The 18737-nt window shown below is 40.9% G+C and overlaps 1 protein-coding gene across 21 annotated transcripts in view; it reads left to right on the top strand.

Annotated features, from left to right (window-relative positions):
* The window catches only part of FHOD3 (formin homology 2 domain containing 3), a 422036-nt gene that overhangs the window by 265151 nt on the left and 138148 nt on the right, over positions 1-18737 (top strand). For 19 of the 21 annotated variants that reach the window (XM_039842750.1, XM_039842822.1, XM_039842795.1 and 16 more), the window contains exon 9: positions 6091-6234. In XM_039842750.1, coding sequence (XP_039698684.1) covers positions 6091-6234 — 144 coding nt within the window. Of the gene's footprint in view, positions 1-6090; positions 6235-15097; positions 15340-18737 lie in introns of all 21 variants that reach the window. The other 2 variants (XM_039842871.1, XM_039842880.1) reach the window with 1 other exon arrangement.

Below are 18737 nucleotides of genomic sequence, written 5' to 3'. Positions count from 1 at the left end.
TGCATGAGGAAGACAGCCATGTGAAGACAGAGCAGAGGTTGGAGTGATGCATCTATAAGACAAGGCATGCCATGGATTGCCAGTAGCTAATCAAGGATGAGGCAAGGCAAGACCCTCCCCTAGAGCCTTCAGAGAGAGCATGGCTCTGCAGACACGTTGATATCAGACTTCTACTCTCTCAAACTGTGAGAGAATAAATTCCTAGGTGTTTTAAGCCACCTAGTTTGTGGTACATTGATACAACAACCCTAGGAAACTAATATAATGAAAAAATCTGAAATTTACCCTCTGGATAAGAGCCACATCATGTAGACCCTCCATCGTGGTGGCTGCAATGTGCTTCTTCGCAGGAGAAAACGGTTTACACCCATGCACGGTGTGTGTGCATGCATGCCGCTGGACATAAGTGTGAAGCTCTGTGAGTGTTTGCATGCTTCCTGTGCTTTGGTTGTTTCTAATAAATCAAAGATGACAGCGAGAATTTTATGACTACTTTTCCTATCAAGGTGTCCTCTTAAAAACATCTCTCCTTAAGAAAATAAATTAGCAAGTTTTACTCTAAAGAAATAGTTCACAGTCAGGAAGAAATAAAGGTGCTCTTGTTCCACTGCTTCTTGAATTCTGACTGCCGGAGGTGAGATAAGGATTCCTGGGCATGGGTCCTATTCACCTTTTAAAATGGTGACTACACCCTTGTGCTCCTGTTCCTCCCATCATGTCACTCCACAGTCACCAACTTGCAGAGCAGTTGTAGGCTTTAGTATCCATCCCCAGAGATGCTGCTCTGACAGGGGGTCCCATGCTGGCCTGGGACAGCCCACACTTGGCACTGGAGTTCCTGCATTCTGGTGCCTCGGTCTCTTCCTCTTTAATAACTGAGTTTGGGGTGGGAGTGGTTATTCTGCAGACTGCTACACGCTAGTCCCCAGGCCCCACATCAACTAACCTCCCCCACCCGCTGCCGTGAGTCGTCTTTCATACCCGCCAGAGAAGACCCGAATCTCTTTCTGAAATATAACTGGAGAAACATTTCCCATGATGAACTGGGGACAAATTAGTAGAAAGCAGCAAAATTATAAGTTGTAACTTCTGGATATTAAAACATTGAGCAAACTCCAAGGATTAAAACACTGTGGTCCTGGCTTTTTGCATGGCAGACATGTGAGTGTAGCAGAAGAATGCCAAAATAGATCCCAGCGCACAGAACAACTTACCCTGTGGCTGAAATCAGTAGGAATGGGGTAGCTTCATTCCTGATTGGGGAGGTCTTGCTAAATAGAAATAAATAAAAACATACTTTGACCATATACCAAAATAAATTCTGGATCAATTAAAGAGTTCAATGTAAGACATCAAATCATAGATAAATGAGAAGGAACTAGAGATGAAGATTAATTGGTCTCTGGTAGATAAAGGTTATTTTTAATAAAACCAGTCAAGAAAAATTCCAAAGGAAAGGACTTAAATATTCCAGTGCACAAAATTCTAAAAGGTCTTATTTGTAAGATGAAAACCACAAATAAAAGCTAAAGGCAAGTGACAAATTGGGAAATTAATTGCAAAAAATAGGGCAGAAAATGACACTATCCTAAATATATTAAGAACCCAGTCAAAAAATAACATTAAACCTACCAAGATTAAAAGAAATATATAGCAAAACAACAAGACAAAGTTTTCCTCAGATCATGTTGGCAGTGATTGCTTTTTATGAAAAGCATTCGTTGATGAGGACACAGGAAACTCTACTACAGTCCTAGTGGGGAGTGACCACCACTTTTCTGTAGATAATAATTTTGCTTTTATATTACAATCTGTAAGTTTATTTTAGGATGCAGTTTTAAAGCAATTTTCTGTTTGTATTTTTTTAAGATTAAAGTCATCAATTTTCTGCCACTTTCAGTCACTGACATTGTTTTGGAAAACGTTGAATTCAGCAAGAATGGAATTTTTGCCCTTGCTCAGTGTTTTCCATTGTAATGCTATCCATCTTATTGGTAAAGGCCGCGCGCGGCTGCTCTAATGATCCTGGCAGCATCTGCCTGATGTGGCCATTCTGCTGCCAATTGCTGGCAAGGACCTAGTGTGTGTCACACTCTCCTTGGCATCCTCTGACATTTAATGTCCAGGAATTCCTTGCTTACTCTTTCTCTTCTGTCTGTTCTGTCTCATCTTTTGTTAGTTCTGGCATAGGGGAAGTCCAGAAAGGTCCTGAGAACATTACTTCAAATGTCATCTTTTCCTCAAAAAGGTCAACAGACTGCTGGCACCCACACTGCATTTGTTTTCTATTGTTGAATTTTAGCTGTGTTCATCGCCTCAGTGAGTACAGTCCCCTAGATCCCAAACAAAGTAATGAAGTCAAATGTTTTGTGGGTCCAGAAAAGATTCAGACTCTGAAATCTAGGAAATAATTACAGTATATTGCTCTTCTAACTTTTCTTTCAACAAAATAAAAGATGGCCTAATAACATGGAATTCAAGAAATTAACATTTTTATGACAAAACAGTTCTATCCTGCTCATGACTCTGAGACTGAAATCTGCTCCCTTTGTTAAAGAGGGACTTTAATGGTGGTGGTGGTTGGGGGTTCCAAGATCCAGACTAATTCCTACCTCCGACCTTCCCCCTGCCTCCTACCCCATGTCCTCGGGAGATCTGAGGGAGAATCAGAAACTATCCATTTCTTACCCTACAAGCTGTCTTGATCCAGCTGAAATTTCCTCAGTGGAAACCTTGCCCTTGGTGGGGCGGGGAAGTGGGGGGCTCACATAGTGACCACCTTGTAGAACAGGATGAGACAGATGTGGGGGATGAGTAACAGGGGTGTTACTGTGGTGCTGGCTTTGAGCGGTCAGGGAAGGAGGACCTCAGGGAGCCCAGGGGAGGGATACTGGATGGGATTCATGCTTAGTATTTGCCTTTGTTTCTATATTTTGTTATTGTTTTTTAATTACCTTACACCAAAATCAACTTTTCTTCCTTTGATATTTAGCTGTATAAGTTTTAACATATGTAGTTATTGATAGCCTTCATAAATAGGATATAGAACATGTCCCCTCAAATCTCTCTATTGTTATCCCTTTATGGTGACATCTTGATCCCCTGTTCATACCCCTGACAAACACTGATTTAATCTCTATCACTATAGTGTTGTCATTTCAAAAATGTCACATGGAATTGTATAGGATGCATCCCTTTGAGGTTGGCTTTTCTTAGCATAATGACTTTAAGATTCACCTACGGTGCTGGTGCTGCATGTGTTAATAGTTCACTCCTTTCTGCTACTGTGCGGTATCCATTGTAGAAACACCACAGTTTATCTCTTCACCCACCATAGGAGTTTTTGGTGTTTACTGCTTTTGGCATTTACAAATCATGCTGCTATGAACATTCATGTTCAGGCTTTTGCCACTCTGGTTTTATCCTACAAGAAAAACTTGATGAAATCAGTAAAAACCCAGGGAGAAGAAACTAAAATGTCCTTTAGGAAAGAGATTTCTCCCTCTGAGATGCCTGTAAAGATTTACCTGTCATAAGCCCTGGCAAGATAAGGTCTGAGAGAAAGCAGGAAGCAGGTCATGAGGTGTCATCAGAGGATAAAGGCATCAAGAGACATTTGCCGCAAAGACTTTTCTGGAGTAGTTGCCACCTTTGCCAGAAGTAGGCACCTTAGCAGTGAGGTGTCAGGGTGGAAATGGGAGGACAGGGCCCAGGGAGAGGTGGGACCATGGCAAAATGGCTCAGTATGGTAGAGAACAGCTTAAAAAGGTGAACATGTGTTTCTAGGCTGTATAGTCCCCTCCCATGCAGGTGAAGAAGGAAGCTGCATTTGTTTGTAGCGTAAGGTCACTTACCCTGTAGCCACACATATGAAAGGTAGGGGTATGCAGTCTTGGCTCAAGCCCATGTTTTCACAGTGGAAATGACAAATTACCTCTAAATTCCCTCAATTTTGGGCCTATTATTGAGCAAGGGCTCTGTGAGTCTATTTGGTTCTATAGACCTATTTGTTTAATTATTTAACAGTAACCCCTCCAACTCGTCATGGTTGGGCTTGTTAAAGTGATGGGATTAGGTCTAGGAATTCAACTTCCCTGTAAACTTTTGAGAGAAAGAACCTCAGTGGACTTTCACCAGGGGAAAAAAGAAAGGGGAACCTAGAGGCAAGAAGGCTGCCAGAGGCCTCATGCTGTGCCTCATCCTGGCCCCTGCACTGTTGTGTAGAAAGTTTTAAATCTAACACCAAATGTCAACTCACTGCATTTCTCAAATTGTGTATTTGACAGAGTCAGCAGTCAGTTAGGGCACCTCCCAACGTGAGCCTTCCCTGGCCTTGGTATCGCGATTTCCGTATCCTCATCTGTTAACAAGTTCTAGAGTTTTCCCTAAAACCAAAGGATGAGCTCGTTCTGATGACAGGCTTCTTTCACTGGGTGCATGTTTTTTTCAGTTAGCTTTGGGAGCTGGGGGCAGTGCAATGGACTGCTGTGTCTGGTAATGCCGTGGTGACTGCCTTGCCCAGGAAATGTGCTTTCACACTTGGCCACTTAAGTGTGAGGACCTATTATTAAACCTTCTGACTGGTTCATAATTTCTTGTTCTGTGTCTTTATTGGGGCCCCTGACTAATTAAGCTATTGGATCCCAGTTATTTTTCCTCTGTTTCTGATCTCAGCAGCAGTGTGTTGTATCCATTTTGCTCAGCATAGAAAGGAAAAAGCCAGTATTTTGTTATGAATACATTCTTTTCAATATTAGTAGCTTAAAAATAGAAGTATTATAGGAGTTGGTGATTTGAAATGATCCTTACAAAAGCATTGGTCTTTTCTCTTCCAAAACAGGTTGCCATGTTAACAATAATTTTGAAATATTAGGCAGGGTGCTTAGAAATGCAAAAGTAGTGAAATAAATAGCAAGTAAAGACCTGTGTCTGAAATTGGAGGCCAGAATAATTTGGGTAGAATGATTCCAGGGGGACTAATAGCAGTCTGAGCACAGGGTTTATCCCAGGTCTTCAGTAACTTCCTGTTACCTCAGGCAAATCCCTTCTATCCTGGCCTTCACTGCTCTCATTTATAAGATAAGGGGCTGTAGTAAATCCCTTTGAGGGCCCTTCCAGTTCTGAGCAGAGGCCCTGTGTGAGATCATCCTCTTGTAAGAGAGGCAGAATACAAAGGGAAGTCAGCTTTTCCTTTCTTAGATTGTTGTTGTTATTATTTGTCTCTGGGTTGCTGCTTTGGAATTTCTCATGTTTTCCTAAGTTTCATAGACCAAGGGAAGGCCTACCAAACTAGAAGAAAAGGGAATCATCAAATTGTTATCACTCCAGCTGCTGGTAGATTGATTTTAACATGAGTTTCTGATCACTGGGCATGTCGATTTTCCATTGCCATGTAACAAATTACCACAAATTTAGCAGCTTAAAACAGCACAGATTTATCATCTCACAGCTTTCACAGCTTCCATGGGATGGTGTCCAGCACTGCCTAATTGGGTCCTCTGCTCAGAGTCTCACAAGGCTGCAGTCAAGGTGTCAACTGGGGCTGGAGTCTCATCTGAGGCTTGGGGTCCTCTTCCAAGCTTTTGTGGTTGTTGGCAGAGCTCATTTCCTTGCAGCTGTAGAACTCATGGTGGCTTGCTGCTGCTTCACGGCCAGCAAGACAATCACTGTTCTAGTCTCTGAGCTGGGGGAAGTGCCTTAGCATGCATTCAGATGGCTTGCCTGATTAGGTCAGGTCCACCCAGAATGCTCTCCCTTTTGATTAACTCAAAATCAACTGATTTGGGACCTTAAAGAGATCTGTAAAACCCCTTCACCTTTGCTATGTAATATAACCTGTAACCTAATCTTGGGAGTATCCTGCTTACACTCAAGGGGAGGGAAGTACACAGCACCTGTGTAACATGGGATAGGATCTTGGGGTTCATTCTGCTTACACTGAAGAACTTTTATCTCAGATGAACTTGCCATCTGCCTTGCCTTTTCCCATGTTGTTATAATTACGGCCATGGGCTACCATGCAAAAAATGCCTTGAGAGCCTTGAGACAGTTCTCTAAGACATGTCCATGTCCTGTTCTTTCTTCATCCAGACATTGTCAGGATTGCCAGACCAAGACACCTTCTATGATGTGGTGGACTGCCTGGAGGAGCTGGGCATTGCAGCCGTGTCCCAGAGGCACTTGAACAAGAAAGGGACTGACCTGGACTTAGTGGAGCAATTGAACATTTATGAGGTAACAGAATATGCCTTTTGTAAGGCATCACAAAGCTTGTACAAATGTCAAAGGCCGGGGTAATCATACTCTAAACCTCTGGTTCTGAGTGTAGTGTATAGCAGCACTCACAACACCTGGGAGTTATTCACAGTGCGAGTTCTCAGTCCCCAGCCCACACCTGCTGAATCAGATACTCAGTGCCCAGCAGTGTGTTATACAAGCCTCCTGGTGATCCTAATGCATACTCAAGTGGGAGAAGCACTGATCTAGGAGAAACTTGGTAGCTTGCTTGGTTATTTATTGCTCTTTTATTTTAAAGTATATGCATTCTGTCAACAGCACTTTAAGATTGAGAGAGACAGAGAGAGATACGCAGGTGTGGAACATCAGGCAGGGCCAGCTACATAATTTGTAAAGCCCAGTGCAAAATGAAAATGCCAAGGAAAAAAGTGCTGTTAAAGATGCTAAACATTTTCTTGCTTTCTTCTGCAGTCTTTCTTACTCATTATGGTGTTTTTATTTGCTATTTAATATCATTATAAGGAAAGAAAAATTAAAGTTGAAAAATATTAGCAGAAATGTTACTGTTCTTCATCTTTACATTGTGCAATGCCAGTTTAAAATGCAAATATAAGAGCATTTAATTTATATGCAGAACCAGCAAAATTACCCAATTTGTTGGTTGTCACTCCTGCATGCATATGCGTTTTGTTCCTACTGGAAGAGTGGAATCACTGTACAAAACTAACTCACCTATTTTTATTTCACTTCTTGATATGTGTTCGTTCTGTCAACACTCTCCCTTCAACTTACTGATGAGTAAGAGCTGAAAGGAAAAAGAAAAAACTGTGGGCTGCCCTATCTTTTTACTTTTTCTGTTATCATTTCAGCATAAGTGGTTTGCTAATACGGGAAAGTAACACCAGTGAGAAAGGTTAGGATAGCACCCTTGGGTTGCCATCTCTCTGAATTCAAAGCAAGTTTTGGTTTGCATAAAAAGCTTGGCCTCCAGAGCTTCCAGTGCCTCTGCTTACTCAGGCATAGGTGCAACACACTCACCTGGTAATCACTTCCAGTCTCACTAATCTGCCATGTATCGTGCGTCTACCAACGCTCTATGCTCATGGGCACAAGGAATGGCAGATACATAATGTACCTCTTTCCTTATGTACCTCTTTACACATGCACATGCTCGCTTTATTGTCCCATCGGACTTCACTTAAAAACACAAGTTCAAAGTTAAAATTAGTAAGAATTTCAAGATGATGAAAGCAGAGCAGTACACCAAGCCCGGAGCCTGCTGAGCATGAACGTGGAGCCCTCATACAAGTTGCACAGGTCATACACCCACAAAGTGGGCCTTGCTTTGGGTTACACCTCATGCCTTTATGGCCTGTTGACTTGAGTTCAAACTGTTCCCTGTGGGTTAATTTTAAGTCGAATGCTCCCTCCCGCCCGCCCTCCCTGCCCCATTATTAAAGTTATTTTATCTGATGTGACTACTGTTTGGACTCTAAACGAAGGTTAGAGCACATTTGTAAGTAGTAGCAAATTCCATTCCTTGTTGCTAAGCCTCGTTGTCCTTGTTTCTTCCATGGCTAGTGGAGGACAGAATCTGCAGACATGTTTCGTTTTGGGTGGTGTGACTTTGAACAGGAAAGCTTATTCCTTTAGGCCCAAGCTTACCCATAATAACAGAATGAACCAGGCTGTCCTTGGACATTCACTTTTTCTCCTAGATATTATTCACATACCACAAAATTAACTATTTTAATAAAAGTGTAAAATTCAAAGGGTTTTAATACATTCATAAGGTTGCATAACCATCACACTATCATATTCCATCACCCAGAGAAGAAACCCCATACCTAATAGCAGACACCCCCTATTCCTCCATGCCTCCTATACCTCATACCCCCAAACCATTAATCTACTCTCTCTCTGTATGGATTTGCATTTTCTTCCATATAAATGGACATTTCATATAAATGCAACCAATGTGTGGTCTTTGTGACTAGCTTTCACTTAACGGGTTTTTAAGATTCATCCATGTTGTAGCATGTATCAGTACTTTTTTCCTTTTCGTGATGAATATATCACATTTTGTTTATCCATTCATCATTTGATGGACATTTGGGTTATTTCTATCTTTTGGCTGTTATGAATAATGTTGCTACAACCATTTGTGTGCAAGTTTCTGTGTGGACATATCTTTTCAGTTTTCTTGGGTGAAATTGTTGGTCATCTAATAATTGTCTTTAGCTGTGTGAGAAAGAGCCAGACTGTTTTCCAAAATGGCTGCACCATTTTACCTATCTACCATCAGTGTAATGAGGGTTTCAGTTTCTCTGCATCCTCCTCAATGCTTGTCACTGTTCATCTTTTTAAGTTATAGCTGTCTCAGTGGGTATGAAGCAATATTCATTTTGATTTGCATTTCCCTGATGACTAATGATGTTGAGCATCTTTCCACACACCTATTGGCCATTTGTATATTTTCTGTGGAGAAACGTCTATCTGCTCATTTTTAAATTGGGTTGTTTTGGTGCTGTTGAGTTGTAACAATTCTTTAGATATTCTGGATACTAGGTCCTTATTAGATTTAAAATTTAATATATTTTTCCCATTCTATGAGTTATACCATTCTACTTTTCACCTATCAGTCTTATTCATATATTTTTAAACTCTTTTTTTTAAATTCCTTTTTCTACTTATAAAAATAACATGTATTCACTGAAGAATATTTGGAAAATTCCAAAAAGTATAAAAAGAATCAACCATGATTTTGTTACTAATCATGGTTAACATTTTAGTCTGTTTTTCTAGCCTTTTTAGTATGTGTAGGTTTATATTCTTAACCATGGGGATAACAGTGTTGTGTACTGAATCTTTATTAGTAAACATGTTAGAACCATTTTCTGTTGTCATAAATCTTCTTCAAGAGCTTAATTTTTTTAGAAATATAATATTCTGTCTGTATGCATGTACCATAATACATTCAACTACTCTCTTTTTTTCAGATTTAGATAATTTACAAGTTTTGGCAATTATAAATGCTGTTATGATGAACAGCTTTATTCATAAATTTTTGTGCATGGCTAGAGTCTTAGGAGGGGTATTTCCTAGCTACATGGCTCTATGGTGATCTTCCCTGGGTAGAAGTGGAGAGACTGACATGTAACTCATTATTTCCTAAAAGTGACTGTCATTATAAGTGACCAGTTGAGGAATAAAACAGAATAATCTTTATATGATCTTAGAAGAAATCAGGGGAAACTGAATGGAGATATTTGCTGTCAGAGCTTAATTTTTCCCATGGCAGATACCCAGAGCAAGGGCACAGAGAGAAGGTTAGTGTAAGGGTTAGGGTTAGAGTTAGGGTTAGCATTAGGGTTAGCGTTTCAGTTCTCTGTGCCCCTGCTCTGGGTATCTTCTCTAACCAAGCCTTAACCAGTCATCTGCTCAGACTTTTGTGTTTCATTGTCACTGGCATGTGGCATTGGGAAGTGAGTGGATGGTGGATGGGGTGTGTTTGTATGGCTCCTAAAAGATAGGGTAAGGCAAGAATAAAGTAAGGATCCTAAAGATGGAAAAGGAAGAGACCAAAGGCAATTGGCTTACATGAAGGTAGAAGACAGACTTTTCCCAGTACACATACCTCCCTTTTTCTTCCCTCCTTTCCCCATCAGAACTCCCATCTCTGAGACTCTGCTCAACCAGGGGCTTAGATAATCACAGCATTGGATTCTATGTGGTCACTGTATTTCAAAAGACAGCAAAATGCAGGTGAATTTCCTATTAGTGAACCAACTGGGAGAAAATTTTGAAAAGTAGCCTGGATACCTCCCCCAGGACACTGCTCCCTGTTGTAGGGCACAGCTCTTCAGCCTATCTGACTCCCAAACTACCTCCCCATCTCCCTCTTTCTCTTCATTCCAAACTTTTCAAAAGTTGTTTCGTATTCATCATCTTCCTTTTGTCAAATTGTATTTGCTTAATATTTTAGCTTCAGGCACATGTCATTCATAAATGTAGCACATATGTGGCATTTAAAGAACAATAAAATAAACACCCATTGTGATGGTTAATTTCATGCGTCAACTTGATTGGGACACAGGGTGCCCAGATTTTTGGTTAAACATTGTTCTGGGTGTGTCTGTGAGGGTGTTTCTGGATAAAATTAACATTCGAATTGTTAGGCTTAGTAAAAGGAATCGCTCACCCCAGTGTGGGTGGGCCTCATTCAATCCACTGAAGGCCTGACTAGAACCAAAGGCTGAGTAAGAGAGAATTCACGCTCTCTGCCTGGTGGTCTTGAGCTAGGACAATGGTTTCCTTCTGTCTCTGAACTCTAGCTGGAATTTACACCACTGGCTTTCATGATTCTCAGGCCTTTGGACTTCTCAGCCTCCATAGTCTTGGGAGCCACTTCCTTATAATAAATTTCCCCGTATATCCTGTTCGTTCCATTTTTCTAGACAACCCTAATACCGCGTGTGCTAGCTTTTAGAAATAAGACCAGTACCAGTAACTTGGAAGTGTCCTTCGTAGCCCTCTCTGGTGTCATCCCACTCTCTCCCAGCACTATTCTCTTGCTTTCTTTATAATTTAACCTGAAAATAGCTTATTCTGTGAGCTAACACAAAGGATCAGATTTCCAGATCAGAATTGACAAATCAGAGATCTTGCCCAGTATCTAGCTATGCTAATAATTTTTAGAATACAGGCAATAGAGGTGCAGAGAAACAGAGAGTGATCTGGGACATCTCTTGTGACTGCCAGGTCCTTTCTTTATGCATCACACATGTGCCCTCTGACCCAGAACAATAGACAAAGTCTCCAAATGAGGTTCACAGGTCACCTCGCCCAGTGGGTAGTATTTGGTTATGAAACATCTCTACTACAGAGCCCAGAGAGCCAGGGCTCATAACTCTGTAAATCCTAGGTCTATTTAATAGAAGTAATCCTTATCCAGGGACATCCTGCTAGGGGCATTCCAGAAACAAGAACTCTCATTTTAGCAAATATCATTAGTCTGTTTATTAGGTGGTCTAGCTATTAGCATATTTACAAGAGATTAGGTGGGGTCACTTGCCTTTTTTCTTTCCTCAGAAGCATCTCTCCTATAAAAGGAGTGAAAAAGATCACAGGCCAGCTGTTTTAACTCTTTCATTCCAGTCTGTATGGCTAAACAACATGTTGAATTTTGTCTGTTTTGAAACTTTTTATAAAAGGAATGATATCATTTTCTCTTTTGCTTCGTGTTTTTGACACCTACTCATGTTGTTATGTGGCTTTCTAGTTTGTTCATTTTCACTGCTGATAGAAAGTATCATAAAATTGCCATACTTAATTTATTTATTCTTCTTTTAATGGAGTCTGGCCAGTTTTCAGTTCTGTTGCCATGACAAACAGATGCTACCATGAGTGGTCTTATACTTTTCTTTGTGTGTGTGTACGCAATACTTCTTATGTATAGGTATTTGTTTTATTCTTGCTTTGTAAAAATATTTAGAAATTTTTCTTCTTTTTCTCAGCCTTTTTCTCTGATCTTTGATAGTTTGATAGAATTTCCTTGGGAAATTGTGGTGTGTGTGTGTGTGTGTGTGTGTGTGTGTGTTTAGGGTCAGGAAGAAATTTTCAATAACTATATTTTTTTCTATAGAAATTGGTCTGTTTAAATTTCTTACCTTTACTTAGATTATATTTGCTAAATTATATTTCCTAGGAAATTAATTTTATCTGAATTTTAAAATTCATTGGCAAAGAAATATATAGTCTCTTTTGAATGTTTTTAATTTCTTCTGTTTTAGTACTTACTTTCCCTTGGTTATTTCTCACTTTTTGTAATTTCTCCCCTTTTTCTCTGGATCAGCTAGTGTTTTGTATATTTCTTTGTATGTTTTCAAATAATAATTTTGATTTGTGTATGATTTACATTGCCATTTTGTTTATAACTAAATGATTTTTATCTTTATAATTTCCTTCTTTTACTTTCTTTTAGTGTACTTTGTTGTTCTTTTTCTAGATTTTCGAATTGGGTATTTATTTCATTTCTTTTCATCCTTTAACTATCCTTGCATTCCTGGAATATAACCCACTTGGCTATGATTTGTTCTTTTTAAAAATGTGCTGTTGGAATTCTGTTTGATACTCATTTATTTAGGATTTTTATACAAGTAAAATTGGTCTTCCCTTCATCTTTTCCCTGCTTTTCTCTTTCCTTTTTGTTTGCTATTTTTATCAGTTGATGCATCACTGCTATGCTAGCATGATTAAAATGATGCTGGTGATCATGACACCACTCTTGTACATTGCTTCTGTGCAGTGCACTCCTGGTGGCTATGTCTATGAGTGTCTCCAGGGTACCTTTCTGATTGTTCATCCTTAGATCCTTTCCTGTGTTGAGATTTCCTTATCAGACCTCCTCTCTCAGTCTATATGGTCTGCCCTATGATTTGAGTTCCGCAGCCTTGGTGGCCGATATCTTGATACTGAGCTTTCTGCAAAGGCCTATGGCTACCTGCCCCTCTGCCTGCTTATCTTCTTGTATTACATTCATTCATTTGAGGCCCATTATATGGGGCCCACACACTCTTCTGGATCTGAAAATACAGAGATACAAAATCTGTCTCTGGCCCAACATTCATTCTGTAGTCTAAGATGAACAGATAGCCGATTCTCCCAGCAGCTAAATATGATGGTACAGAAGGACATAGAAGGTGCTGGGGGACCTCTGACTATTTGGGACATGGCCGTCTGGAAGCTGCACATGACATGCTACCAGCACTAAATGAATCCTTTATTTTTCTCACATGACAAAAACAAAAATCCGGTATAACCCGTTCCTTTCACTACCTCTGCAAATAACAGAATCTCCCAAGCTACAGACCTGGAGCTTTCCTGGACTTCTTTCTCATTCTTCTGTCCCCACACTTAAAAGTCTGATTGCTGAAAACTGCACTTATTTCTCTATTCTTCTAGCTCTGGCCCTCATCATTTCTTGCCTGCATTATTGCAATATCTTTTCATTCATTAGTTCCTCTATGACTTGGTTCAGCAGAACTTTATTGAGTATCTACACTATTCCAAGTTTTGAGACATAGCAGTGACTCAGACAAGGACACTGCCCTGAGGGAGTGCACATTCTAATGGTGTGCAGACAGTGACCAAGTACAAGAACAAGCTGCAAATCTGAGGCTGTGAGCATGTCTATGAAGAAAAGAGACAGGATGAGGGGGGATGAGAAACTGAGGTGCGGGCAAGGAAGGCCCCTCTGAGATGATGGCCTAAAGAGAGACAGTAACGCAGAGAAGAGCTGTACAGGAGCTCCAGCTTGGCAGGTATGAAGGGTTGAAAGGAGGTTGGTGTGACTGGAGGGGAAAGACCTAGGAGAGCAGCTGAGAGCAGAGTTTAGAGAGGTTGGCATCCAGCAGGGGCTACATCCCATGGGGCCTTCTCTGCTCTCTCCTCCTTCCTAACTTTCTGCAACTAAAAACAAGGTGGTCCTCCTGAAAATCCGCTATGACTATGCCATTCCTCTGTTGAATAAAACAAGCAATAGTGAGTGAGTGATTTAGTGAATAAATGAATGAGTGAATGAATGAAAAACCTTCTTCATGGCCAGCAGGATGAAGCCCAAACTTCTTGGTACAAGGGCCCACATAGTCTGTGGCCTTTTCTCTGGCCATTCCTAAGATGTCTCTGAGGGTTCGGCCACATTCTAGGATTCTTCTTGTAAAAACAAAACCATGAGTGAATGCCAGCCCCAAATTTCATGTTATGCTGTTCCTGACTGCCAAGCCCAAGGCTGCCATTGGCTCTACTGGGATTCTGTGCCTTATTCACCCCTTCATGCACTCTGTTCTTTTTTTTAAGGAGATAGATGTTTTGTTGAGGATCTGAACTTTAGAAAGCCCTCATTGAATTCCATTTTATGGTGGTGTTTTGATAATTTTTCCAGATTTTTCTCCTCACTTAAACTCTCTGATCGTCTCTGTCTTCCTTGACAAAAGGCAGTTAAAGTGGATTTCACTTTATACACACTGTGTGCCTCTCTGAAAGGAACTGAGCAGAATGCTATTTGATCCTTGGATCTCTGAGGTTAGGCAAGGAATTAGAAATATCTGAATTCTACATTAGCCCCTAATCTTATCATTCCAAATGTGTGCTTAATAAGAAGCAGAATCAATACCTCAGGTCAGAATAAGTTCAAATGGTCTAGAATTTTTACATCTCAAAATGAAGAAAAAAGTAATTGGCTGGAAATATTTTTAAAATACTGTCATTGGTTAGGTACATAATCACTCTCAAACTTTCCCCAGAGAATGCCTTTTAAAGTGTTAAAGTTGAGATAATAAACGTGATTAAACAAATGCATAATTTCTTTCTTTGTTCTGTAGTTATACTGAAGAGGGAACCTTTAGGAAATAGAATTTCCAAGAGATTTTATAACAATAGAGCTTTTTCTGAACTTATAAGTGATACCATTGGCTCAGGCTTCTACATGCAAGCCTATCTGACAAAGTGCAAACCAATTATTCCTCTGTACAAATACGCATCACTTTTAAGAGGAAATTAGGTGGGAAAAACCCTTTATCCTAGATGTCAAGTTTATTTCTGATATATATTTTTGTGGCTCACATATGCAGACTGTCTAGCTATTCATTTGATTGGGTAAATACACAGTGGCAAGCACCTTTCAGTCTACAGACGGCACTGAGACGTGTGGTTGCGAAGACTGCAGAGAAGCTGAGGCTGCAGGATGGGAAAAGACACTGTTAAATCCTCATTAGAGCGAGCCTGAAAGGCACAGTCACACCTAGGCACTGTGAAGGGATGTCAAGGCTGACCTTGCAGTGGGTGCCCTCTGCTTTTTCAGGTGGCACTCCGGCAGGAGGATGGTGATGAGACAGCAGAGCCACCCGCCAGCGGGCGCCGGGACCGGAGGAGGGCCAGCGTGTGTTCCGGTGTTGGCGCGGGAGAGCACCGGGCCCTGGACCGCAGGAGGAGCCGCAGGCACTCGGTACAGAGCGTCAAGAGTCCACTGTCGGCTCCCACGAGCCCCTGCTCCCAGTCAGCTCCTGGCTTCAAGCCCAGTCAAGTGCGAGATCTCCGTGAGAAGTAAGCATGAACCAGCCATGGAGAGGGGCGCAGGGTTACCGGAAAGAGGAGGTGGGTTTCTAATCCCATGCGCCCACTGGCTGTCCCGCCCCACCCACCCCATCTCTACCATTAAAACACCAACCTAACCCAAATTCCCACGGAACTACCCAAGCCAAGGTGACCCTGGTAATGTGCACAGATCTTACGAACCCTACAAACATTTCTTCATCCACTTGTGTTTTTATATTATTTAATGTCTCGGTTAACATCTGTTCAGAAAAGCTGTGCATTATCAAACGGAAAAGAATCCAAAACACAAAGGTTTGACTTAGTAATAAATGGTATGCGATCACACATGTGAGGTTGTGAAAGGCCTGAGGTACTCATGACAGTACAGAAGTTGAGGTTGAGTTAAATAGAATAAATCTATCTGAATTTAAAATACACATATATAAAAACAAAATATATAATTTTATATACAAGTAAAATTTCAGTAAATTGTTCATTATAGACCAGAACTGTCTGAAGCTTTGAAGACCCCTGTCTGTTTCTCTCTCATATATATATATATATATATATATATATATAGTACATATGTACATGTATATATACATATATACATAAAGTTTTTGTCAAACTTTATATATGTATATATAAACATGCCTGCATACTTATATGTGTGTGTGTGTGTGTGTGTGTGTATGTATTGGAATGATCTCTGTTCTTATGAACCTCACATCTGGGCTGGAAGAAAGTAAGACTGAGGGAGGTAGATAGGAAAAAATAGATTGACAGTCCCCTGAGGAATTATATATATTCAAAATATAAAGTTTGACAAAATCTGTGGGAACTCAGAAGTAGTTCCATAAAACACAGATGCAGTAAAAGAATGGCCAGGCTGCTCAGGGGTCTGAATCCAGTTCTGTCTTCCCAAGTGGATGCTGTCCATTCTCTAGGATGAAGGGGCTCTGTGGACTAGTCCATGCCAACCAGGTCCACAGGGGCTGAGGGATAAACCAGTTGCCGGTGCACCACTTCCTGCTGCCAGCAGGGTGGAAGCCTTGCTCACATTGTTTGGCTGGAGAGTTTTCCTCCATCATGCAGATCTACCTGGGAGGCAAATGTAGATTGGGAGGCTGCATGGCGAAGAAGAACATAACTCGGAGTTAGTTGGATGACCTTAAGAGAGTGATCAAGATATGTCCCTTCCTCTCTATCCCTAATGGACTGCTCACCCCCACCGGTACTGAGAAGTGCCCCAAGAAGTCTGATACTCATAGAATCCCTGGACTACAAGCCAGCCCATGCCTTTGGGTACCTCCTTTTGCAGAAAGAGGGAGGATGGCATTGTTCTGAGAGTGATGTGCTAGGCACAGTCCATGTTGACATTCTTCTTTACCGCATAGGCCTCCCTCTTCAGGTTTTTTCTGTTTATTAGAGTCTGTGTACAACAAGCTCTATTTTTGTGAAAAGAAAACCAAAACTTCTAAACAGGTTGAGGAATGAGAACATCTACCACGAGCATTGTCCTTTGTGATCTAAGATCTTCAAAAGACTCAGGCAGTGCTCAAAGGGTCCTTGAAGCTCTCTCTAGCACTACTTCTAGCTACTGCTTGAGAAATTAACATGGAGAGAGTTGAGGAAAGTGTATACAAGGGGCTGAAAAATCTATATTTAAAACCATGAGGGTGGGAGTTAGGAGACCTTGCCAGCAGCACTTGGTGATCTTTTGCTCTGTCTGACTTGTGTCACGTTCGTTCTTGTTATATTTCTTGCTGTTACACTTTTCAAGGGTCCCTATGCTGTAAGTTCAGGTAACATGTTGGCAAAGATAACAGTGGAGTGGACCATCCTGGGCACAGTTCACAGTGTCGAGGCACTAGGCTTGGTGGGATCTGGGACAGGGAGGCCATAGATCCTGCTCTGAATGCTGCTGTCTCAGTCTTTTCAAACAGGGCCGTTTTTGTTTTTTTTTTTCATTTTACTGGCATTATTACTTTGATGTAAATTTTAAAGCATTTATTTGAGAAAAATGCACTTTCCAGCTTGTAAAGGCAGATAAGGTTTTACAGGTTGATGGTTATAAAGTGGCTTCATCCATGAGGCCTGTGGGAGGGATTTTGCCTGATGGCTCCAAACAACAGTGAATTTTGGCAGAGGCGGGAGTGGGATAGAGGGAAAGGGTGACGAGAAGCAAAATTGGAAATGCTCTCTGCATGCATAGCTTAGTCACCTGCTCAGCATCTGTGCCTCCAAACATTACCTTAGAGTCAAGTAGTTCATTGTGTTTGATTCCCTGTAGACCTTGAAGGACACAGAAGCATGCCTGACCTAGATTACTCTTCATCTACCTGGACGTTCTGGCCCGACTTACTGCTAACTTGTAGGAACGTGCCTGCCTACGCCACACAGGAGGAATTTTAGGCTGGATTTTTATAACTCTGTGATGACCCAACTAATACCAATACTTTTGAAAAGAGGGTAGAAATACGTTAGAAGCTAGAGATTCACGATGTCCTAAAATGTATATGGCACTCTGCACTCAGATAGTCCTTTTATGTCATTTGATCATTACATCATTTAATTCTTACAATGGGCCCCTATAGGATCCAAGCAGGACACGTGTCATTATCTTCACTTTACAAGTGAGAAAACAATCAGGGGGTCGGTACCTTGGGATGAATCGCAGGACTAGGGGGCTAAGCCATGGGTCGAATTCAAGCCTTTGGCCTTTGCTTTTCAATGTCCAAATCAAACAAAATCACTTCCCAACCAACCATTCCTACACATAGTCACTGTGTGAGATATGTACTTCTGACTTTTTATAGAGGGAATTTGATTTATATACCATGTAGATGTATTTCTATTGAGGTAAACATAAAAATTCAGAGAGCTGAAAGGAGAAAAATCTCCAAGTCTTACAGACATAGGCCTGCTAGGCTATGTGCTTTAATTCTCAGGACTGATAAGACTCTAAACTCATATTGCTTTGCTTTGGTTTCTGAAGAAATAGAACACACCAAGCATTTACCAAATAAGGTATTACTGGTCATCTGTCACCTAAAAGTATCTTTTGTGATTGTATGCTTCATCTTTGCACTCAAATTTACAGATTTGATTGGATGGAAGGAAAATGTTGGCATTTCCATTTTTTACCAAGAAAATTATATTTTTAGCATTTAATTAGCAAAAGAACCTGGTTTAAATCGTAATAGTATATAATCTCAGGACTGAAGGGTCTTCAGGGTTGTCTAGCCAGCAGGAGCCCTTTCTGTGCACTTCCAGGCTCGGGCACTGTCCTTCCTGAGGCAACACCTTCTATCCTTGAATTTTTCTGCTTGTTAGGAAAGTCATCTGACTTAAATTTGCTCCATAATGTTATAGCTCTATTATTGCTTAGCATTCCATGATATGGA

This window comes from Pteropus medius, unplaced genomic scaffold (genome assembly GCF_902729225.1).
Source record: "Pteropus medius unplaced genomic scaffold, Ma_sr-lr_union100, whole genome shotgun sequence".
Lineage (NCBI taxonomy): Eukaryota > Metazoa > Chordata > Mammalia > Chiroptera > Pteropodidae > Pteropus > Pteropus medius.
Note: the sequence above shows the minus strand (reverse complement) of the source record. Positions and strands in the feature narration are given on the sequence as shown.